The 26,297-nt window shown below is 46.5% G+C and overlaps 1 protein-coding gene across 1 annotated transcript in view; it reads left to right on the top strand.

The window, feature by feature from the left end:
• LTBP2 (latent transforming growth factor beta binding protein 2) overlaps nt 1-26,297 on the top strand; it is a 1,878,832-nt gene that overhangs the window by 1,235,122 nt on the left and 617,413 nt on the right. Inside the window, exon 13 of the mRNA XM_085626762.1 lies at nt 24,592-24,684. Within this exon, the coding sequence (XP_085482888.1) occupies nt 24,592-24,684 (93 nt within the window). The remainder of the gene's footprint in view (nt 1-24,591; nt 24,685-26,297) is intronic.

Here is a 26,297-nt window from a genome sequence, read left to right as displayed (position 1 = left end):
TGGCTCAGTCGGGACACACAGGAACTCTGGAACATGAACTACGGACGACCTATGGACTGGCTAGAAGGGAAAGTAACTTTCTGGTCCAGACTACCTCTTTCCCTAGCTGGCATCTTGCCAAAGCGAAAATGGTGGAGCTACTAAAATTCCTCTACGTGTTTGTAAACATACCCCTGCTATTATCAGTGCGTTTTTTAGGAAACTCCACTCCCAAATGGCGTTCCTTGCTTGGGCAGGTAAACAACCTCGCATATCTTGGGAACTCTGAACATTGCCACTCAAACAGGGAGTCCTTGGTGCCCCTGATCTCACACTTTATGCAATGTGTACACAGGCCCAATTTCTGCACTATTGAGTACATCCTACACCTTTCCAACCTCACGTGGCCATGGAAAAAGACATAGCCGGTCTCTCCCCACTGTAGGTCACCATATATACAGGTGACCCAGAGATGTAATAAACACGGTAGAGACCCTTAGGTGGGCATGGGAAGGTCTACGCAGACGGGCAAACATCCTGGCACTTTACACTACAACCACCCCTCTGGCACATCACTCCCTTATCCCCTCTTTGCTCTGCAGCGGAGCCAGGGCCAGAGCCCTACAACTTGGTATCACCAATTTTGCAGATTTATATCCAGATAACAAATTCATGCCCAACATCAACTGGAGACTCCCCCCCCCCCCCCATCATTGTGGGACCTGCTTTTATATTACCAAATAGGGGCGACATGCTGGCAAATTCATACCTCTTTCCCTTATGCACCCTCTGCCCTGCCATCACTAGACCATCTGCAGATTAACCCCTCACCTTGGAAACTGATAACTCATCTGTATAACGCTACTCATCGCACGGTACAAGTGACCACAGCCAAGGCACTAGGGGCCTCATGTAGGTAGCCAAATACCGGTCGGTAACGGCCGAAATTCGGTAAATTTCCCGTTACCGACCGGTATTTAGTCAAGTGAGATGTAGGAGGCCAAAAACCAAAAATCGGTAAATATGAAGCGGTAAATACCGATTCATATTTACCGATTTCTAAAATACCGATTCATATTTACCGAATACATATTTTCCGAATCAGTAAATATGAAGTGGTAAATATGATGTGGTAAAACGGAAAAAGACATGTAGGTAAATTCGGTAATTTAGAAATCCATGAAATTCGGTAATTAAGAGTCGGTAATTAACACAGATTGAAAGCAGGTGGTAATCATCAACAGTGCATAAAATAAATCCCAAAATGCATCAGCGTGGACAACATGGCCGCTCTGTATGTCATTGCAAGGCGCCTACGTCTACAGGCAGCAGGTCTGAGGATATGGAGACGGGAGGAACGCATATACAGACAGCGTATCACACTCTTCCAACTGACTGAGGCTGAGATACATGAAAGGTACAGGCTACACCCACAAACCATCATGGACCTGATAAGGGACCTGCACCCACTCCTGGACCAGCCAACAAGAAGGGCGCATGCCATACCACCACATGTGCAGGTTCTCTGCAGCCTACATCTACTTGCTTCTGGAAGTTACCAGGTGGTGATAGCTGCGGTGGGCGGTGTATCCCAGAGTTGCCTGTCCCGTTTCTTCAGGAAGTTCCTGGATGCCATGATGCAGAGAATGCACCACTACATCAGCTTCCCAAACACACAGGCTGAACTGCAGAAAACTAAAACTAACTTTTATCACATGGCACAGTTCCCCCATGTCATTGGCTGTATTGATGGCACACACATCCCAATTTGCCCACCAGCTGCCACTGAGCACATCTACAGGAACAGAAAGTCCACCCACTCCATCAATGTGCAGGTAATCTGTGATGCAGGGAACCTCATCACTGATATTGTTGCGAAGTTTCCTGGGACCACCCACGACTCCTACATCTTCCAGAACCGTGGGATCTACACACGACTGCTTGCCGGAGAATTTGGAGAGGGATACCTGCTAGGTAAGTAACAGTGACGCCCCATGAAACCTGCAAATTATAGTGTATTGAGGCATGTGACTGATGGTTCCCTTTTACTCACCTAGGCGACAGTGCATATGCCGTGCGGTCATTCATCCTGACTCCCTACCTACACCCATCAACCCAGAGTGAGAGACGATATAATGTGGCACACAAATCTACACGAAATGTGGTGGAGCGCACGTTCGGACTATTGAAGAGCAGGTTCCGCTGCCTCCATAAAAGCGGAGGTGCACGCCTGTACACACCCATCATCTGTTGCAAGATCATTGCCACTTGTGCAATGCTGCACAACCTTGCCACAAAGAGAGGTACAGAGGTGGAACTAATAGATTTTGAGGACAATGATGATGAATCCGGTCAGCCAGAGGACAACGCTGCTGGAGTGCCAACAGCAACAGATGGGAGAGCAAGACGGGCAGAGATCACATGCAACTATTTCTGAGTAAGTAAGGGGACACAGTCAGTTGTTGTCTGTAATGACGTAGTTTAATAATGCGCCACTACGCCACTAAACAAGGATAATGCCATTCTGGCAACATTGCTCATTCACAAGTGTGAAGTCCAGGGTTACGTCACCCAATAGTCTATTGCTACGCGGTGCAGCATCAAAGTTTGCGGCCACGCGCTACATTGTGGGATGGCACGGATTCAGCCTCCTCACTGGTGCCAGCCCCATGCCGCCTGCTGCTCCTGTGTGTTTCTGGGACGGGGGGTGTGATGCTGCTCCTGCTGCTGGTGTCCATGCTTTCAGCAGCATCCCCTGCACCACTTGTGGCCGCCTGACTGGTCAATAGGACCTCCAGGGCACTGGTGACCTGCACCATCCCCCTAGTGACGTCGCTGCTGCAGTGTGTCAGGCCCTCCTGCATGTTCACTGAGCGCCGGCAGAGTAGTGATGTTGCAGTTGCCAGGCGGTTGAGTGCCCTGGTGTGCCTGTCTCCCCTCTGCCGTTCCCGGCGCCTTGCAGCTCTATCTGCGTCCAACTTGCTGCACAACAGCTGCATGGACTGTGACACGTCCCGCAGGCCCGCTGCCATGTCAGTTATCCCCGCCGCCATTGCTCAGATGTTCCTGTCCATTTGTTTGAATGTGGTTCTCAGTCCCCGCACATGCCGCTGTACTGAAATGACTGCCTTTGTTTGCAGGCGCTGTTGTTTTAACATGTTGGCCTCAAGGCCCCCAAAGACCCCATGGCTGTGATCGATTGGTGGTGGACTTTGCTCACGCAACCTGCGGCGCCGTCCTGCACGCGTGTCTTCTCCCTGTGAGGTGGAGGGCACAGTGGTATGTCTCCCATCCTGGGGCATAGTATTTGGCTCCGGCCCACTGCTGTCATCAGATGATGTGTGTAACACGCGCAGCCTGGCAGCAGCACGCCTCCTCGACCTCACTATTGCAGGCGGTGCTGTGGCCGGTGACTCCAGCATGAGTGGTGATGCTGGCTCAGGTACTGGGGATGCTGGCTCAGGTACTGGTGATGCTGGCTCAGGTACTGGGGATGCTGGCTCAGGTACTGGGGATGATGGCTGTGGCAACGCTCTCTGGCCAGAACTTGTGCTGCCCGTAGCTGAACTGGCTTGACGGTGTGCCCCCTCTCCTGTGCCATGTGCAGTCCTGCGCGATGTTACGTCTGTGGACAGAAAGGCAACATCAGCTCAGTGTACCTGAAGGCATGCATTGCAAGCTTGACAATCAATTGATGTTACACTCTCACATAGTCCTCTGTCTGCTTTAGGCTAATGTGTGCACCATGCATCATTGTTCTGTGCTATTCTGTTCATGGTGGGGGATCCCTGACTACATCTCCCATAATGTATTGCCTGTCTGCAGTAACACATGGACTGGAGTGGGTTAATCATTTCACAATGGGGGATGTGGGATAGGGGTAGGGGGGGCTACATTGCTGTGCATTCCTCTTACCTTGTTGGGTGGCGTCTCTGGCAGAGCTGTCGGCATCCCCAAGGCCCACGACACTCTCGTGCTCGATTGTCGACTGCACCAGCTCCTCCAGTTCGGTGAGGGCAGGTGCCCTGTTACTTCCACCTCCTGTCCGGCTGGCCTCCTTCCGGATGTCCCCCATCTTCCTCTTAGTCACGATGCGCAGGTCGTACCAGCGTTTTTTTAATACGTCAATGTCCCTGTGGGTCACTCCCACTGCATTTACCTGCGCCTGGATTGCCAGCCAAATAGTGCGCTTCTCACACTCTGCCACTTGCAGGGATTGCCTCCCAAAAAGCTTCTGGTGCTGCTTCACCACCTCCTCCACTAGCACCTGGAGTTCCTTGGGGCTGAAATTCACCTTGCGCCTCCTTTCCCCTCCTGTCCTCTGGCTGGACATAGTGAAGTTTGATCTCAACAATCAGGCACTGGCTCCCTGCCTCTCCTCTGCACTCCCAGCCTCTCCTGAGTCTGTTGATTGAGTGCACCTGCCTGGGTGTGGCCACTTCCTACTTGGGTGGGGTTTGGTTGCACAGGATTGGCTGTTTCAAACAGTCATGTTATTTCGTTTTTCCGATTCGGTATTTTCCGAATCGGTATTTACCGAATCGGTAAATACCACCTCGGTATTTACCGATTCGGTAAATTCCGATTCTTGAATACCGAATGTTACCGATTCGGTAAATATTACCGAACTGTTACCTACATATAACTTACCGATTCTTAAATACCGATTCGGTACGGTTCGGTATTTAAGAATCGGTAAATTTTATTTACCTACATGAGGCCCTAGATGTCTGGCGCACGGAGCTGGACCATCCCCTTGCTGATGAGCAGTGGACATACTGCTGTACTCAGCTTGAGCGCCTATCTGTTAATTACAAGCTACATCTAATCCACATCAAATTCCTCCATCACGTATACCGTACCCCCCTACAAATGTTTAAGATTCTTAAGATGGGTCTCCGGGCGGACACACACTGCTGGAGATGCAGAAAGCCACAACGTCATTCTTGCATTTAGCATGGCAATGCCCCCATTGCCGACTTCTGGGACAGGGTCTATGATATTACAAAACAGATCACAGGGACAAGCCTGAAGCGCACACCACTTGTGGCTCTGCTGGGACATGTAAAAAATTCCCCCTTTGACAAACGCCGCTTTTCCGCCATGATGCTCCTACTTGCTAAACGCAGAATAGCAATGCACTGGGGCACCATCACGGCCCCCTCTGTAGACAGATGGATACACAACATCACTTACTGCCAAGGGCAGTTAACAGTCTTCTGGGAGCTGATGCCCCCAGCATCCAGGTCCAAGGACATCTGGGCCCCATTCACACAATGGGTGAGTGCTCGGAGCTCAGCTACACATAACACACCGACCACATCCCCAAGCTAAACAATGTCTCAGTATCAGACATGGGGGCCCATACGGTGAAGCTGAATGCCTTCTCTTGCTCGCCCACACAAACAGTAGTTCAACAAACAACGAGAATGCCCAGCTATGTTATACCGATGTACGGTTATCACAATGTGCTTATTTGCTTAACGCTGTGTTGTCTTCTCATGTAAAGTACAAGTCGTAGGTTACTTTGTAAGATGCCTCACCCCCACAACCCTGCCCCCTAATGTTAATGGTTGATAATGTTGTTCATAATGTGCCATCTGTTTTGATACTATCACAATAAGCTATGGTAAAGTGTATGGCTATTAATGTGTGCTTTCTTATGGGAAAAAACTCTAATAAATACATAAAATTAAAAAACATTCTTGTTCTCATGATACATCACCCAACCCCCCAAAAATATGTGTAGGAAAATACCTACTGCAACTTTTCTAGGATAGGGAACTATTTGAATATACTGATCAGCAGACCAGTGGATCAGAGGCAGTGGAGAGCCAAGCATTACTTCTTCACTGCGCCTGGCAATAGCTTTTCAAAATCAAAGGTTTCCTGCTCATATATCAACATGGCAGCAAATCCCTCTTGTTGTGTGAAAAGCTTATTTCATATCTGCAATCACCAGGCCTATGTTCTGATATGTTAAGCTTTGCTTATTTATAGAGTATGTATTCTGCCCATGGTTTAGCTTACAGCTTCAATAAGGTTCAGTTCTTCTCACCTTGTATTGAGGATTCCGTTGCAGACTGGGGTCTTGTTTGTTTGTGAGTTGTGGTTAATACCTGCTAATCTGATGTTATTTAATGTTTTGTTAGTGATATTGATAATTAGATACATTATAAGTTTGTTGTGTGTCCCGTAGGGTTGACAAAGATTCTGGTATGCCAACTGAGTTATTTGGTTTACTCATTGCCCCGCAGGTTTGTGTATGTGCCTGGATTAAATGAAAGTAATAGGTGGTAGGAGCGGAATCGTGATACCCACCTGTTGGTTTATCTGGACTCCGTTGCTTGGTTGTTATAAGTTCTCTCTAAGCTTATACTGTTATGTAAGTGGTAATGGTATGGAAGAATGTTGTTATAGACAAATTAATATTCATTTAAGTGGTATACCTGGGCAGTGTTAGATGTGTTTGAGGTGCTCCAATATGTTGTATTGGAGGTTTGCATGTGTTGTTAATCAGTGTAAAGGGTAATTTGCTCTCAACAACATGGCATGGCTGTGCTGTGTTGTTTGATTGTACAGTGATCTGCCTGATATGTCCTGTAGAAGGTTGTGTGAGTTTTGAGTGCCTCTGGTGCCTCATTACAACCATTTGAGGCACTTTTTGGTTGTGTTGGATAAGAATGTTATATTCAGTTGTAATTATACTATTGGGTTAATTTGTGGGGCAGTTGCTAGACTGAGACAGTAAATCCACGATAGGGACAGCCTTTCCACCCTGGGCATATTTTATGTGGATTTTTAAGGCGGCGAACATCCTACTGGCCAGTTCAAAGGGTGAGCTCACACTTGAAAACCTGGGGAGTTTCTAGCTGTACTTTCCTTCAAACTCTGTCTGGTTATTGACCTCACTATGACAGACTTGATATTCTGTACATATGTGAGCTTACACAGACACCAAACTCACATTAATCTCTAGATAAATGATTTCTCTGAGAAGCTAAATGTTTGGACCATTCCTTTGAGTCAACACCTGACTCCCAGCTTAACCAGCAGATCTCACTGAATCAATGTGTCTGTGCCCAGGTTAGGATGACAAGGAATATTGCCAAATTTAATTATACGCAGACGGCCTGCTTCTCCACCAGAGCAACAGAGTAAATTGCTCTGTCGTCCTGACGGAGAGGCTGCCTGCCTATTTTATAGAAGACCCCCAAGTAGGCTCTGTCACAGCAGTTCCTATCAATGCTTTTCGCAGAAAATAAAAAACATAATGCCCCCCTTCTCCGCCATGGGAGTCATCTCCGATGGCAAGGGGGGCATTTTTTGTATTTTACTGTACCTTGCCTGGTGGTGACGAACAGTAAAAAAACAGGTATATGTCTGCCCATCCTAATTGGGTGGGTAGATATATAGCCAATTTTCCGACAGCCAGTACTCCATCAGGCAGTTGGAGAAGTTTGGCTATGGCAGTAACAGAATATTCACCATTACAGCCAAACTTATGGTACGTTGCAAATAAATTGGGTGGGCAGACCACTGTATTGGCTGGGGGGATCCTCCGTCACCGTTGCAAGTTCCCTGTCCGTCAGCATATAAATTGGCACCTATGTTCAAGAGGATACATACATTTATCAATTTAAATGAATTGTTTCTAATCTTATGGCCAAATGAATCATGTATTGTTTAGCGTCTGAAAAGTGTTAGCATTGAATGATATTTAAATGTGCATGGCTCCGGCATATGTCCTCCATATTCTGTGGTACCTTTGATCTTAATGTTGAAGTGTGGTCAGTTAAGTAACTTTCACTTGTATGGATGGCAAGCTGGGTTCCAAGCAAATACATTGCAGGGCTTAGGTCTATGTTCAGTAGATTGACTGCTTTGTAATTATTAACAATCGTATTAGAGTCTATGTCTAAATCAGGCTTTTCCAACAAGCTCTTCACTACCTGTAAGAAACCCTCCTGTGTGCAGCCCAGCCTACTAAATTAGACACTGTTGCTTAGTTAAATTGTCATACATATGAGCCCCCGCGTCGCGGGACACGCGCGGGCGGCGCCGGGAGAAGCCCGGGACAAGGGCGGGACCGTCTGTGGCCGTCCGGGGCAGGAGGTGGCAGGGCAGGGCCACCCCCCTGTTATCCCGTCTCCTGTCATCAGTAAATATTTCGTATTATTATCACTGGTCCCCAGCTGTCTCAGGCTAGTGCTAGGGGTTTTGGTACCTCATCTGGGCTGGGTTTGTCGTAGTGATGTCAACCCGCTCAGGCAAAAGCCTGAGGAGGGGCGGAGGGGGTGGGGAGGGGCACGAGGGGGGTATGGTTGGCACCATGGATCGGTTTATTACCCGTGTGGCCAATGTGATTGATAAAGAAATTGGCATGGCTGAGCGCAGACTATCACGAGGGCCCTCTGGTTCTAGACGATCGTCGTTGGGCTCGATAGCCTTGGTGCCCTCCCCAGAGCGATCACAGGAGCCCTTTGTCCCTGGCCCTTCTCCATTGGACCACCCTCGGGTGGCGGCCCTGGGAGCTAGCATAGATGGTCTGGAAATTTTGGCAGCCTCGGCACTCCAAGTAGAAAACAATATGGCCCCAGTTCCCATGGCTAACGAGGCAGCCACTTCTTTGTTGCCCTTGGTTAATACCCCTACCCACTTAATATTGCCCCCTTCACCGGCCCTAGTGGTGCAGGCGGAAATACATTCAGTTCCCATTAAAAGAAAAAGATTGCCCACCCCACGGAAAAGTAGACTGTCCAAAGACCTTAAGAGACCTAGGTGGGCTGGCGTTAGGACGGGTGGCCCACATAAGACAGTGGGGCGGGATCCCTGCTTGCTGCAGGGAGAGGAGGGGGAGGGCACATTGGGAGGGCCAGCGGTCAGTGGCTGTGAAGTATTGTCTGGTGGTCTCCCAGTGCCTCTACCCCTGGATTCCTTACTCCCTGCAAACTTGGAGAAAATGATGAAATCCCTACTCCTCCCGGTGTTAGACCAATTAAGGGGGCTCTCAGAGCGGGTAGACAAATTGGAGCAGACAACCCTGGACAATTTTTTCTCCTTAAAATCATTTATCAAATTGCAGTTAAGAATTAGGGAGGATGGCCCAGGGGGGGGGAATTGACAACAGGGAGCCACCTATAGCTATACAATGCACTACCACTACTGCAGCCACCATACCAGTTGCATCTGAAGTGCTTGATAGCGTCCCGCACCCTACTGTCATGGCTGCAGGGTTGGGGGGAAATTAGGGCCGTCAGCAATTAAACCTGCAGATAAATCAAAGACCCCTAAGGCTGTTAACAACATCCCAAATAAAAAGATGGCATGTCCCACAGTTTCCGGCATCCCTGGTAATGTAAACCCTATTATCCCAGTCGCCATGCCCATAGCCCCTACCCCATATGAGACCCCAACACCTAAATTAGCTAAGCCCGTAAAGGCCCACGTACAGCAGACAGGTGAGGGATTAAGGGGTGATAGGGCTCATAATGTTAATCTTCCCCCTGCCTGCCAGCCCTACGTGGCTGTTTTGACTGGGGTGCCTGTGCTTAGCCCGGGCAAGCGTGAGACATTCGACGATTTGCTCAATAAAACTCTTTTCTGGCTTAAAGAAAACAGGCCCTTGCCCAAACTTTGGGACGGATCATCCACGTAAGGAGAGTTGGCTGGATTGGCACTAAGCAAAAAAATATAAGTGGGGATTGTATTATAGTAAATTTTGAGGATCCAAGGGTGGCTAGCTATGCATGCAGTGGGCCCGTGAGGGAGCATAGTCTAATAGTCAGCGGGGGACCAATTGGCATCCGCGACCTTAGTTATTTCAATCCCCCGAACTTGTCAGGGAGGCCAGTTGGACCCCTTATGTGGGAGGCTAGAGGCGGCGGGCAGACTTGCGGAAGTCTCTCCCAACCTAGTTTACTTGGTAATACCCCATGCCAGCCGCGCAGTCGGTTTTTGCAAAGTTATTGACATGCAATCTGCCCAACACGGGAGATGCATGTCGAGGTACATGGGGAGACACCAAGTGATAGCCTAACATTTGGAGTGGAGTCGGGGGGGTCCCCCATTAGTACCCTTTTCTTACCTACTACCTCTAGGGGGCAAACATTGTTGGCCTGCTCCGAAGCACTCAAGCCGTCTCTGCCTAGTAGGGAGTCACTGGAGGGGGACATTCTATCTATGGAGGCTGTGGCGTTGTCAATCACCGAGGTGGCTATAACCTCCGCCAGTGCCCCTCTTGCAAGAGAATTAGCAATGGGGCAGGAAGGGGGTGTTAGTGTCCCATTGAAGGTAGTTAGTTGGAATATAGCCGGCCTTGCTCGAAATATAGGCATACCAGATTGGAATGTTTTGATAGAATCGTTTGGGATTTGCTTGTTCCAGAAAACTTGGTGCCTGGAACCACAACACAAGATGGGTTACACCACCTACTTTGTCCCCGCCATACGTCCAAGTGGAGGGAAGGGGCGTCCCTCGGGAGGGTTGATAATCTGGGTAAGCATCTCCTTGCGGTACTCCATTAAATCTATAGCTATGAAGTCTCCTGATCTCCAGAGACTAACAGTGAGAGGACCATGTGGAGGGAGAGTGCTCGAAATTTTTAACATCTATGTCAGAGGTGCACGGGGCGGTTCGTTCACTTTGCCATCAACTGGCATTGACGAGGAACTAAGAAATATTAAAGCTGATTCCTTTGTTATGTTAGCCGGGGACCTTAACTGCACGTTTGAACCCCTTGCTGTGGACGATGTGTTGGGCAATAGAGATGATGACGTTAGGAGAGGTATTCCATCGCTGCAATTCACGCCAATCAGGAGATGGAATCAAAGTGCCATCGATCTTAATGCCCTTTGTTTGGAGCATTGCCTCAGAGCAACCAATGGTAGGTCTAATTCAGACCAATTGGGGGCCCACACGCTCAACAGACTACATTCTGCTGAACTATTGTTTGTGGCCTCACTTGCTGGACATGGCGGTCTTGCCGTACATTGACAGTGACCACAACCCGCTGTCCCTGTCCTTGTCCCCTCTGTGGCTGGGACATTCCCCATCCCTAATTCCACACGTGTGGAGAACTACACACGAAGTGTGTCCCTCTAATTGTGGAAGGCGCCTGAAATGGAATAATATCGTTGGTAAAGAAGGAAAGATCTTGGAGATAAATTCTATAATGGCAAATATCCCTCCACGTTTAGACTCTCCCTCTATCAGTGCGCAGGAGGTCTCTACACTGTTTGCCCAAACCACGTGCGCCTTAGGCGAATTGTTTCTAGCCCACAATGCGGGGAAAAAGCTTAACAAAAGAGGTGGCACGAAGGGTAATGCTGGGTGGTTCTCACTTGCTTGTCAAGACGCTAAAAGGGAACTAATTAAGGCGGTGAAATCCAAGAATAGAGCCCTGATCAGTGTCGCAAGGGGCAATCAAAGGAGGGTTATAAACAAGGCTAAGGCAGAATGGGAGAACCAGTTTTGGTACGACCTGAAGGCCGCTAGCCTAAGGAAGGACTCGAAGGGTTTTTGGGACCTACTAAGAGCTAGGGATAAACCCGTGGACTCATTAATTACATGTAATATACCAGAGGGCGCGTGGTTCAACCACTTTTCTCAGCTCTATACAGTGGTCCCGGGTATGGGGCCAAGTTTCCCAGAACAGTATCCCTCAGTATCCTGTGAACCTAACGATGAGCACCTGTTCACAGCTAAGGAAGTGATAGGGGCGATTAAATGTCTAGTCCCCAACAAAGCAGCAGGCCCGGATGGCATACCAGGGGATTTGCTATGCATCAATCCGGTGGAGTGGGGAAAACTCATTGCTGCCCTATTGAACGCTAGTTTTGATGGCGCAACTTTCCCGGACTCATGGAAAGGCGCTGAAGTCGTTCCAATTTTCAAAAAAGGGAGCCGGACCGACCCAGCTAATTACCGACCCATAAGCCTTTTAGTCTCCTCGCAGAAAGTGGCGGGAAAAGTGGTTCTGGGTAGGATACTACACTGGGTCGAGGAAAAAGGCATTCTCTCTGACTTTCAGGCCGGATTTTGATCAGGTATGGGGACGATAGAGCAATCTTTCCGTCTTTTGATGCTGTACTGGAAAGTGGTTGCACTGGGCAAAGGCAGCCTGTATCTTGCCTTTATAGATCTGCGGACTGCCTTTGACCTGGTCCCACGCAGCCAACTTTGGAGTGTGCTTAATGACTTGGGCATCCCACCATACCTTCTAAACCTTTTGGTAAAATTGCATGCCGATAACTTTGCACAGATCAGGTGGGGTAATCAGGGACAAAAAACAGCTCGAATACCTGTAAATAGAGGGGTACGCCAGGGATGTGTCCTAGCCCCCACTCTGTTTTCATTGTATGTAAATGGAGTGGTGGAGCATCTGCTGAAAGTTCCAGCAGACGCACCTTCCCTGGCTGGCAGTAGAATACCTACCCTCCTATTTGCAGATGATACCCTCCTGATCTCTAAAACACCGGTCGGCCTGCAGAGCCTGCTAACTAACTTCAAATCCTTCTGTGATGCAAGGGGGTTAGTTATTAATACAGAGAAAACTAAGTACCTGGTTCTTAACCCACCGAAAAAGTTAGCCAATTCACCGACCCTAGATTCTGTCTCCCTCGAGAGGGTCACCGAGTTCGACTACCTTGGCATTCGCCTCTGTGATTCGATGAGTTGGAAATGCCACCTCCAAAAGATGTTGCTGACTCACAAGAGGGTGGTGGGCGTCCTTCTTAAGGAACAACGTGCATCATCCCTAAAACCTATTGCACCCTTACTAGATATCTACAGGGCAAGGGGTGTTAATGCAGCACTATATGGGGCCGAACTCTGGGGGGTACACAAGGCTGATCAGTCATCCCGCTCAGAGAGTAAATTCCTCAAAGATTTAATGGGGCTCCCCTATAGTACCCCAACCCTCCCACTGCTCTTAGACATGGGTACTCGATCAATTAGTGATCAGGCTAGGCTTCGCCCCCTTCTTTTATGGGCGAGAATTTGGAGAGTTCCAGAAATGTCTAGCTACGCAGATGGCCTAACCGATGTGTTGGGGTCACCCGGCTGGTCCAAGATCCATTGGTTAAGGGAAGTCAAGCGTCTTCTCATCAACTTGGGCCTTGGCGATGCCTGGGACAATAGAACTGCTCCCCCAAAGTCCGTCCTGAAGAAAATATACTGGAGTTGGGTAGCTGATGGCAGGAGTAGAAATGCCAACTTGTGCAGGACCACCTTGGATTTCCTTTTGGTAAAAGACATGCCCTTTGGTGAACCATATCTGGATATTATTACAAAGCGTAGGGACAGGGCTTTGTACTTCCAATTTAGGATAGGACTACTCCCCGTCGGGGATCTAACCTCTAGATGGAAGGCCCCGGCCCAAACAATTTCTTCTTGTCCGTTCTGTGAAGACAGGATAGAGTCAGTCCCGCATTTGTTCTTTGTATGTCCGGCCTACGTAGCTCCCCGTAACAGATGGCTTAAACCACTCTGTAGAGAACTTGGAATAAGATATCACGAGGAGGCCCTACGTATACTGAAAAACGACCCTCGGCCTCTCTTTGCTTGCGGTTTAGCCAAGTTCCTAGGATGGGCTTGGCGCATTAGATCAGTTAGGCTTTCGTATCTTGTTTAATTCGCTTTTTAAAATAATTGTATCTAACTTATTGGGGCCATGCGTAGTATGAATTGTATGGTTATTTTCTATGTATTGGTTCCTTTTATTGTTTTATTGTTCTTATGTCTTGTACTGCTTTTTAAGATATTTGTCATATCGAAATAAAGCCTAATGATGATGATCATACATATACCAAATTAGAAAAGAGTGTATTCACAACGACACTGTGTATGTTTTGAGAACTCAGGTGCTGATGTTTGGAGGATAATGGTTGAATTGCCAATTCAAAGTCGAGTTCAATTTCCAGTACAACCATCCCAATCACTAAGTTTGGTAACATTAAACAAATGTTACTGTAGCACCAAGATACCCCTTAGGGTGAATGTGCTATTTACAAATACACGTAAAGTTATGCACATTAGATTGGATCCATGGTACTTAAAGAATAAGGAATTTGTGGGGAAAATATAGAAATATAGGAGAGCACCACGCAATACTTCCAGGAGAATGATGGATCGGTGGAGTCAGTCTCCACTCTGTGGGAGGCGTACAAGACTGTGATTAGAGGCTTCACCCGAGCACAAATAGGCATTCATAAAAAAGAACAGGCTAGAGAGCTGGAAGACCTCAAGGATGAAATAAGCCGACTTGATATAGACACTTGGGAAAATAGAGACCTGGATGGGTATAAGTCGCTACAACTTCAACTTAAGAGGCATGAATTTAAAGATTTGGGGGAACAAAAAGCGAGAGCACAAACACTAGGAACCCAGAGGAAATTATATGACGTAGGAGATAACGCCAATAAAATGATCGCATAGCTAGAACATAGAGACAGAGGCTGGGTTCTGGAAATACATACCCCTGGTGGAGAAGTACACCAGTCGGGAAAAGAAATAGCAGAGGCCTTTGCCCAATATTACGAAACGCTCTATGCCTCCTCCTCGTAGCGCTCAGCAGCGGACTGCACTGAACTGCTGCAAGAAATTAACCTTCCCACACTATCAGCAGAGGATAGACAGACACTAAAGGACAACCTCACAGTGGAAGAGATAGTGAACGCACTTGCAATCCTGCTGTCAGGGAAAGCGTCTGGTCCAAATGTGTTTCCAGTGAAACTATACAAGAGTGTAGCAAGTAAAATAGCCCCCATTTGTTAAATATGTTTCAAGAATCTAGGGAAAAAGGGGAACTTCCATTAGACCAGCGTACGGCCATAATAGTGGTAATTCCCAAAAAAGGTAAATCCCCGGTCAAGTGTGGATCATACAGGTCGGTATCATTGATAAACACCGAAGCAAAAGTGCTAGCAAAGGCACTGGCAACTAGACTGTGGATGGTGATCTCCACACTGGTTCATCCTGACCAATTGGGGTTCATGCCCCATCAGGCTTAATCTTGAGAGGCTGTTTGGGGTCCTAGACTGGACAAGAACGACACAGACTGAAGAGGCGGTGCTACTTTCCCTAGACGCGCGAATGGCATGTGATAGTATAGAATGGCAGTTTATGTTTGCAATGCTGAATAGATTGGGATTCGGACCCAGCTTTTATGCCTGGGTAAAAATTCTGTATCAAAACCCACAGGCTAGAGTGAGAGTAAATGGAGAGGTGTCCTGCCCCTTCCCACTTAGAAAGGGCACGAGACTGTGTTGCCCACTCTCGCCAATGATCTTTGCCGTAGCACTAGAGCCCTTCGCAGCCTGGGTCCGCCACTATCCAATAATGTCGGGCATACAGGGAGGAGGTAAACTGGGAGGATAGAATATACCTCTATGCTGATGATATATTGCTGTATTTGGGTAACCCGTATGGTCAGTGCATAGTGTACTACATACATTTCAATTACTCAGCAGTTACTCGGGCTACACAATAAACTGGGACAAATCCTCATCTTCCCTTTAAAGGGAGATGTTCCCCAGAAATTGATGGATACAACACCAGTAGTAGTCAAAACCAAGTTTACTTACCTGGGTATGCAGATAGCCACGGGAGAGGAGGACTTACTAGCACATCATTTATATCCCCAAAAACAGCGACTAAAGAACGATGTGGAGCATTGGAGGAAGCTACCGGTATTCCTGATGGGAAGAGCGGTGCTTTTTAAAATGATATCTGATAGAGGCATCTAGCCGCAGATTCCTTAACTTAGAATATCCTCCAGGCGCCAGTCTGGATCCTAACATTTTTCAGCAGTACCTCTGCGCGCTGGGGGACGGCGTCGCAAGGCTCCGTCCTGACATCATCCACGAATATGACATCAGTGAAGGCATATAAGTCCCTCCCGGCGCGGTGACGTCAGTTTTCTCCTTTTCCGCGCCAGGAGAAGCGGTTCCTCTGGCCTGTTTGAGTTTTTTGGCCATACTGGCGCCTTTTCGCGTCTGGGAACAGGGTGCGATGTCTTCCGGCTACAAATCGTGTGAGACCTGTATGTGGCAGATGTCAGCGACGAATCCGCACGCGATCTGTTTGTGGTGCTTGGGTGAGCACCACGACTCCACGGAGTGCAACGCCTATCGGAAGCTGAAGCCGAAGTCCCTGTGGGAACGTAGGATGAAATTGTTGTCCGCCCTGATGTCTAAGAGTTGCCGGTCTCCGTTTCGAGCTGGGGCTCCTGTTCGGGACTGGTCTCAGAGTCGTTCCTGAGGATGTTGCTCGTCTTCCTTAGGTAAGCGCAAGAAAAAATCATGGCGGTCGGCGGCCTCACGTGGTCAGGCCCTTGGGCATCCTCGGGCTACAGAGCCTTTGGCTTTTGGTGGATGTGTTAGCCTGCAACCGTCCCCTAATTATGATCAGCTGTCGCCATCGTGAATGGCAACGGAAGCTAATGCAGCGTTTGCGCAAGTTGTTCGCAAAGCTGCTGACATTTTATAGTTCCAGCCTCCCTCAGTCTCTCTACCTTGCGATCCCTTGTTAGATCTTCTCCACCAGGGAAATGTGGATGTTGAGCCCTTGCTGCCATTTGGGACATTGTTGTATGACATTCTTCTGGGGACCTGGACGAGGCCCCACTCGGGGGACCCTGTGGAATGTCGCACATCATCATCGCCCAGCTCCTGATGACCCTGTCTGTCTGTCCTTAGACCCCAGGGCTCAAGGGCTTGTTGTCCAGGCAGCTTCAGCTTCGCTGCCATCGTCCTCTCCCCCACTACTCCCTCCTACTAACTCGGGCCTTCATTCCTTGAACACGTCCTGCGTGTTTGCACGGCTACTTTCACCATCTGGGACTCAGTTGAGCACCTCCTTCCCTCTCTTCCGGAACGCCCTCGGGCTGACCTGACTCGGGTATTCTAAGATGGTCGTGAGCTGGCAACATTTTTGAATCAATCAGCCATGGACACCACTGACTCGGTGGGTCGGGCTATGGCCAGGTCAGTTGCTCTGCGTCGCTATGCTTGGCTGCAAGATGGCGGTTTTCCTGAAAATGTTCAGGAGCGTTTCCGAGATTTGCCTTTTGATGGGGCCCTTCTTTTTGACAGTCATGTGGACTCAGCGGTCCAGCGTCTCAGGTTTAGCTTCCCGTAATTGTCATTGTTTTAAGGCCATTGTTGCGGTCTTGTTTGCATTGGTTGCAGTATTGTCACTGGTTTCCGTCTCTGGGTTCACACTATTTCCCAGACCTACCGTACAGCTATACAGTTGTTTCTGCCATCATTTTCATCTCCTCTGCCTAAGAGCTAGTCTCAATAGGTGTTCCCTTGCTTTAATTGGGATGTGACATAGCCTATGTGGGGTATTCTTTTGTTATTATATTGCCATTCTGCCTTACCACAGGAAATGTTCTTCCTGGGTGGTGTGTGTATAATGTTCCAGGAACAGTTCTGCCTGGATGGTGTAGGTCCATCCTGAGCATCCTGCGAGGTCCTCTTAGGATTGTTATCTTATTTCCCTCTGGGGAATTTTCCAATAGTTCATGCTGTGGGCTTCTCGCGATATGGTTTTTGCTTCTTCTGCTCTTCCTACTGTTGTGGGACTTCTCCTCTGGTACAACCAACATGGGTAATGTAGTTCTCTTTGGAGATTGCGTGGTGGCGTAGCTCTCCATTGGTGCTTACATGCTTGTCTTTTACGGTTAGTCCGTAGTTCTCTCCTGCCTCTGAGGATGCAGACTTCACCAGAGTATTATTGGGTTTACGCCATGACAGGCTCGTCCCGGCATGTGTGCCTCTTCATTTTTTTGCCTTTGGCTGTCTCTCAAGCGTTTTGATGTGTTTTCGCCCTCTGTTGCCTATGTTAGCTGTCTCAGCCATCAGCCAGTGACTCTTGTGAGTATGTTTTTCTGTTCCACTTCCGGGACAGTTTCTATCCGATTTCAGTTCTGGCACGGTATGTGGCTACACACTAGGTATGTTCACAAGCACTGGGTGCCTGCTGATCCATCTTACGCCACAACTTTGGCTGCATTCTAATCTTTGTGGTATTGTCTGCTACTTCAATCTCTGGTGTTGGGAAGCCCTTATGTCCTTGGTCTTTCCTCTGCTCTTTGCCACACAGGGGCTCAAGTCCCTCTGCTCCTAGTCTCTGCCGATGTTATCCTTGGAAGTCTCTCTGTTTCGAGATGCTCATGGTGAATTATACAGTGTCTGAATATGGATATATATACATGTTTCTGAATATATATGTATGTAATTTACTGTGTTTTGACATATGTTATGTCCTGCTATTGTTCACATCGGTGCCGTAGGTACCTATTGTGCGGGCTGCCGTATTTGGTATCTGTATATATCAGTAGCGGTCCGTGGAGGGAGTGACGGTGGGGCAGTGAGGCGGGCGGGGGAGGGGCAGGGTAGGGAAATGTAAACACCGGAATATGGATGAACGGAGGTAAGTACACATTTAAATAAATAAAACGAATTCCTTTGCACGTGCTGCATCACAAACTGCGATGCAGCGCGCGCAACGAAATTCGTTTTACTTATTTAAATGTGTACTTACCTCCGTTCATCCATATTCCGGTGTTTACATTTCCCCACCATGCCCCTCCCTCGCCCCGCCTCACTGCCCCACCGAACTCCCTCCACGAGCCGCTACTGGTATATATATATATATATATATATTTATATATATTCACTTAAAAAAACATAGGTTTCACACATGTTATAGTTAGGTGGACATTTCACTCGTAAAAAACCAATGAAATTCCCCCGTTATAGTTAGTTGAGATAACTATAACTCGCGCGCCCGCAATCCTCTGCTCATGACGTCACATATTACATCACTCATGACATGGTCAGTGGCATCACTCATGACATCACTGATGACATCATCCTTGTGATAGAGTGGCGGTCGCGCGAGTTATAGTTATCTCAACTAACTATAACGGGGGAATATCATTGTTTTTTTTACGAGTGAAATGTCCACCTAACTATAACATGTGTGAAACCTATGGTTTTTTAAGTGAATTTGCAAGGTTTTTTAAATGCTAATTCCTAATTATAACGTGTGTGAAACCTATGGTTTTTTAAGTGAATTTGTACGGTTTTTTAAATGCTAAGTTATGTATGTATTATTATATATTTTTTTTAAGGTTGCGCACCGTGCGCGCACCGTGCGCGCACCCCACGATTTAAAAAAAAAATGTTTTTTTCACCCTTCGGGGTCCTTTAGGGACCCCCTGACAAAGGCTAGGGGGTCAGGAACTCTCTACCCTGCCCCCTTTTCACGTTCGCCACCTCTCTTTTTCACTGTCGCACCCAAAACAAACAAAATGGCGGACGACACTTCCTGATTTCGACCGATTCGAACGTTGACTGACATGTAACCACCAATCAGAAATACGCTCGCGCACGTTAGGGTGCGCGCCCCATGCGCGCACGGTGCGCGGCTATAGATATTTATGTACTTTTAACTGCAATTTTCTCAGGAAATACTGAACAGATTGACTCCATATATACAAAAGGCACATGCCTGACCTGAGGACTACCTCTTTGCCAAATTTCAAGTAATTCTGTTCAGCCGTTCGGGCTGTACCTTCGACTAAAGGTCCTATGGGAAAATGCATGGGGAAAACGTGTTTTGGGACCCCCCTTTTTTCTCAGCCCCCGCTTGACGAATCACCCCCAGACTTTCAGGGTAGGAGCTGAGCGGAGCGCACCATTAGTTTTGAAAATTTCGCGAGGATTCGTCAACCGGCGCCAAAGTTATTCAAAATAGAATTTTCAGATTTCCTATGGAAACACGGTCCTAACTATAACTATCTATTGGCGACCGGCAGTAGAAAATATATATATAATGTATGTAGGTATGTATGTATGTATATTTATACATATCGTCTATGCATACTAACAGTAAGAGTACATGTACAGGGCTTTTCCCTGTTGCAGTATCTTGGGTTTCTTACCCCAGATTCTCTTTCTCTCTCTCTCTGTCTCCCTCTCTTTCTTGAGAGCGAGCCCTCTGTTTGGGTCCGGCTTCTGCCGGTATTCTTTGACCTATATACCCTTGTGTATGGCTGGTCAGTATGACTACCTGGTGATATGTTCTGTGTCTTTCTGCTGCCCCATGTGTGCTGTTGCTGCTCCATTTCATGGGATTTTGCATGTGTGCGGTGTTGCTCCCACGGTCCACACTGTCTGCATATGCGTATCCCTATTGTCCACATCCACATATCTCCTTGTAGTCATGGTTTTGTATATCTCAACATGTGTGATATCTACACTTGTCACTTTTGGCATCCACTGTTGTGCATGCTCATTTTGTATGCTCAGACTGTGTCATGGTATTATGTCCTTACTCTGGGACTTTTACTTTTTTGCAGATCCATTAGATCCTGTGCACAGTTCTGCTTCTAATCCTTCTTACAGAAGCTTATGGATTTTCTTACACTATGCACTGGCCATTCTGGTTTCTGTGATTTCCCTTCATCCCTTCCTGGATGGTGATAGTCTTGTGCTGCCCTCGGATGGACTGTGGTGCCATTGCCTTTCCTTGTTTATGCTCCTTTTCAGCACTTTAGGGGTCTAGTGTCAGTCACGCTTGCACTTGCTGTGTCCACCTGCTTTAGTCAATCTTTATTGACGGATTAGTTCTCTTTGGAACTTAGTGGGGTTCAGTCAAAGATCCTCCTCCAGTGGGGTATAGCTTTGGTATCTATTCTAAGTTAAGGAATCTGAGGCTAGATGTCTCTATCAGATGAACAAGTTACTTACCTTCGGTAACAATGTGTGTGGTAGAGACACAGTCTAGCCGCAGATTCCTTAACGCCCATCCATCCTCCCCACTCTGTGAGGACCTTTTCAGGTTGGGGTCTTACCCATTGGTCTTTCTACCAGTGGTTTCTGTCTTCATGTGTGTTAGTTTACTTCACATCCTTCCCAGGTCAGGATGTTTTCTTCTGTTTTACCTGTTGCTTCTCCACTCATTCTTGCTTTGGGTGGCTGGCTCTCTTATCCATCCTCGCTCTTGCACCCTGGTTCTTTTCCAGTTTGGAGATTGGTCATACCCTTCTTCCCTTCCTCCCCCCGGATACTTTTCTCCATTATTTTGGGATTTGTTTGACTGTGCTACAAGTCGATTTGTCATATATATAGTATGTATGGTTGCACATTCTCTGTTGCAGAAATGTTGTCAATTGCCGTAACAGTCATGTTGTTAAAGTCTTGTTGTCCATTTCCATAACATTCATGTGGTTGCAGACTGCTTGTCGTTTACCATAGCATTCTCTTCCCTTGCTGTTTTGCCTCATAGGAGGGTATGGTTCTTCGCTTTTGCGAGACTGGTTCTAGGGGCAAGTTCTATACTTTCCCCCCTCAGTCCTTTACAGTATGAAGTGTTTTTCTTTGACATGCATTGTGATGTTTCTCATCACTTCATTCTTATTGTCATGGTTGCTTTAATGATTTTTAATCTTTTTTGGAACACTGTTCCCACACTCACAGTTTTAGTAGTGTCTCAGCGTTGTAATGCGGAAAAGTTTCACAGTAGTAAACTGACGTCAGCGCGGCGGGAGGGACTTATTTGGCTCCACTGATGTCATATCCGTGGACGTCGTCAGGGCGGAGCCATGCGGCACCGTCCCCCGGCGCGCAGAGGTACTGCTGAAAAATATACAGATCCAGACTGGCACCTGGAGGATATTCTAAGTTAAGAAATCTGCGGCTACACTGTATCTCTACCAGATGGGAAACAACCTGTACAACGCAGTCATTACATCGCACTACCTTTACATAGCAGTCATTACATCGCAACATCCTTTACATTGCATGTCATTACAACACAGCCATTACATTGCATGTCACTACAACGCATGTCATTACAATGCATGTCACTACAATGCAGGCATTACATCGCAAGTCATTACAATGCATACCATTACAACGCATAGTACCCTTACATTATCCAACACTTACCCTACTGTTGCACGCACTGGAGTTAGAATAGTAATTTTTACCCCTACACTATCCAACACTTACCCTACTGTTGCACTCACTGGAGTTAGAATAGTAATTTTTACCCCTAAACTATCCAACACTTAACCTACTGTTGCACTCACTGGAGTTAGAATAGTAATTATTACCCCTATACTATCCAACACTTATCTTAAATACGATGTAATGGTATGCATTGTAACAGTATGCGTTGTAAAGGTATAATGCGATGTAATAGAATGCGTTGTAAAGGTAGTTTCTGAAAATGCGATGTAATGGCATGTGATGTAAAAGAATGCGTTGTAAAGGATGTTGCGATGTAAATGTAAAAACTGCATTGTAAAGGCATGCGTTGTAAATATATGCGTTGTAACGTCATACATTCCTACCAGATACATCGTTACCGAAGGTAAGTAACTTGTTCGTAATTACCCAGACTACTATATGTTTTGCAAAATACCCACAATAGTGTTTCAAGGAATAGATAGCGAACTGAGAAAACTCCCATGGGATGGAGGTAGCTCCATGATAGCTTTGAGTAAACTACAGCGGGGGAAATATGAAGGAGGACTCGCAGTCTCAGACATCCATAAATATAACTGGGCCTCGCAGCTAATAGTGATAAATGACTGGGCAATCACGGAGTGCAATGACCCAGTCTTTACGCTCCTGCCGTACGCGCAGATGGTGGTGCGGGTTTGGCGGGAAGCGTCAAAACAAATAGGCTGGGAGGGAAAGCTGACGGGGAAAATGTCACTATGGAACAGCAACCAATTAAGAGAAGTGGGGGCCCTGAATGGGTTTAAAAAATGGGAAGTGTTAGGAATTGACAATCTAGGAGATATGTGGAGGGGACAGGCACAGATCACATTCGAAAACCTTAAAATTTAATATGAAATGGCACACACAGAAAGATTCAAATATATTCAACTTGGCCATGCCCTACGCCGACATATTAGAAAAGGGAAGACTCTCCCAGAGTATTCACCTTTGGAAGATAGGTTATTAATGGATCGAATGATGACAAAGACCACCTCATTAACATATAAGAAAATAATGTACAATTCGACCAATCCAATAGACTCTCTGAGGAGCACTTGGGAAACGGAACTAGGGCTCCTGGAAGATGAGGACTGGGAGGAGGTAGCACAAAGTCCAATGGAGGTAGCGATAAGGGCCAGATTCCGTCTCATCTACATTCTACATCTACATAGGTCATTACTGCACCGATTGGGTCATGGTACCTCAGAATACTGTGCGAGGGAGTGTGGAGAAGTGGGATCCTTTTTCCACAATTTCTGGGAATGTAGATTCGTTCTCAATTTCTGGAGGGAAGTGACACAAGTTATATCTGTAGTCACCGAATCAGAGAACCGAGTGGAAGCTAGATGGCTACTGCTATGCATGACAGGCGAGGTAAAATGGCCCAAATATACAATAATTTGGCCTAGACTTGCAGCAGTAGTGGTGAAAAGGAACATAGCCAAAAAATGGGGCCGAGCAGACTACCAGACCTGGGGGAATGGGAAGAGGATCTAGATTGGTGTTCGGGGTCCAAGAAGGTTACCGGGCTGGGCAATCATTCAGGATTAAAGAAGAACACAAAAACTGCAGAGTGTTTACTGTTTTTCTAATACAAATGCACTTTTTATGCTTTTTGGTGTGAACTGTTTGATACAGAGTACATACTCTGCAACTGAATATAGACGTGTGAAAGTTACATATAAAGCTAGCGGATGCCCAAAACAATGGAATAAGATTTGGGGACCATGGAGAACATACAGGGGACATTAAGAGGGAACCATAATAATGAGGGGAGGTTAGAATAGGTAAGCCTTACAACATTTAAAGCGGCGGAATAGAGAAGGGTGACCAGCCTGTGTATTTAGAACTAGTGGATGAAAGTACGTGTACTATTCTGTATTATGCTTATGAAATGATGTTCTGGATGGTTGTTAAATAAATAAAAAATATTTTTTTTTTAAAGTTATGCATACATTCCGCCAGGCCCGATTCAGATGGTAAACTACTGATTATTGAAGCCTAAAATGGCTTTATTTTAGGTTTCTCCAGATGAAAATTGCTTCTGCTGCAATACAAGCCAATCAAGAAAGTACATTCTACTGATTTAAAAAAACAAAATCTCTTACTTTGAAAATGTTGGTATATATGGGTATGTTATTTTTAAAGATGATATTTGAGTGATAAAACCTATGAAGTTGCCAAGAATTAATATTAATTTGGGTGTTGTTGCCATTGCTGTTATGTATTACCTACGTAGAGGAAGTCCAAATGGATGTTTTACATTGTGTCTGGTAGCCTTGACTGATGCACTGAGATGATATCTGCTTATTATCTTTCATGTGATGTGGCCACTAACATAATCATATCTGATGTGGTCACTATTAGAACACTAATAATATTAATAGCTCAGAATTAATTGCATTAATTTATGCGAACAGAGTATGAAGTGCTTGATTCAATAATCAGTGAATAAGCGGCATGTTAAAAGTTACAGTACTTGGGAGGCAATAAATGCAGTTAATGCTTCTAGTGTAGCGATCTGTGAATGCACAATGTCTCGTTGAAGGTTTCTTTACAGTAGCTTACCCAAATGCCTCTTCTGTCTCAGTGAAAAGCGTGTTGGTGAGGCCAACTCCACATTCACCTTTGAGAAGGATTCCTGAGTCCAAGCCTCCTATCAATGCTGCCACTCAACCCACAGGTATGCAGTTCTTTAAAGTATAATCTCATAAACAGTGCATGAATGTTGAAAGCTGTGTTGGTCACCCAGTCAGTGACTGCTGCAATTTGTTGGACAAAATGGGAAACATTTCTCACTAGTTAACCAGTCAGAGTGTGTTGCGAATATATGGACAGAGTCAGTGAGCGGTATGATTGGTCACACAATATCAGTGAATTATTCAGTTGGTTGAATTGAGTCTGGGAATCCTCTAATTGGTTGTGCGAGCTCTGCCATACTTTGACTGATTGGTCAATCAGTGGCTACTAAGTCTTTATGGACAGTCACTGAGTACTGGGATCATTGTAGGGGATTTTGTTCAGAACAAGGCCATATGTTAGGTTTCCTTGATCGCTAGTGACACAAAGTTATAGAAAGCAAAACTCTGTTATAATGACTCTCTCAGGTGACAAACATTTCAGTCAATGATCTGCTATAAATCCACAGTGAGAGAATCACTCTCAGTTCTCCACAAGGCATTTATTTGTCTCATTCTCCCACCGGATTACCTTTGGAGCACAATGGGCCGTCTAAAGCACGAACACAGGTATAGGTATCTAAAAGGAGCCATATAGCGGCGAATCTCTCTTTCTCACTCACCCTTTTTCTTTCTCTCTCTCTCTCTCTCTCTCTCTCTCTCTCTCTCTCTCTCTCTCTCTCTCTTTCTCTCCCTCTCTCTCTCTCTCTTGTCTACTGCAAGAGAAGGGGAAGAGAACCCACTGTTCAATATTTTTATACAACCTAAATGACCTCCTTGGTTTTTCTACCATTCCTCTACAGCAGCCTCTATTATACAGCTTCTAGGAGACCGCAAACAAGTATCTCAGTAGAGTCAAATGACTCTGGCAACCTTTGTATTCAGAAAGCGCCCTGGCACATCAATTTCTACAACACACTTAATTGAGTGACAAAGCATTTGCCTTAATGTGATCATCTGCTGCCCAATATGTTGAACATTGTTAATGGTGGGATTTTTTGAATGCCAAAAGCCTGACCTGAGTTTATGCCTGAAGATCATGAGGGTGTGGCATTTCAGATGGCTGAATAAAGGGTATTGCCAATGTAGGGTGGCAGCATTGACTCTGTTCTTGGTTCTAGATATTAGTATGACGCGGAGGTCTTCCACTGTGGGGCACAGAGCATGGGGTGTGCTTGGGTTTTGTGAGTGTTGTCTGACAATTTCTGATAACTAGCCACACCACTACACATAATGTGGTTCTCTCTGTTCAGAGGATGACAGACCAGACAAAGTCAAATACCAGAGGGAAAGGTGAATGTACAGCGCCATGACGCCCATGGGCATGCGTGCGCTCTATAAAGTTTTAATCAAATCAAATCAATGGCACTGAGCGAGAGACCACGACACACAGCACACCCAGGTCTCCTTTAGAGCAGCTGTCTCAGGTGTTACATCTCTAGTTTCAGAACTGTTATACACAGAGGCTCTCCAGTAACAACATTTCTATTTCTCAATAATCAGAAAGAGCACACACTGGGTTTTACCACTGGTGTATGGCACAAAACATACTCAATGATACAATAACAAGCAAGTATAATTACCGGCTTCAGAAGAGCAGGTCACAGTAAACCTAAGC

This window comes from Triturus cristatus, chromosome 9, assembly GCF_964204655.1.
Source record: "Triturus cristatus chromosome 9, aTriCri1.1, whole genome shotgun sequence".
NCBI classification, from domain to species: Eukaryota; Metazoa; Chordata; class Amphibia; order Caudata; family Salamandridae; genus Triturus; species Triturus cristatus.
This window is presented reverse-complemented; position numbering and strand designations above follow the sequence as displayed.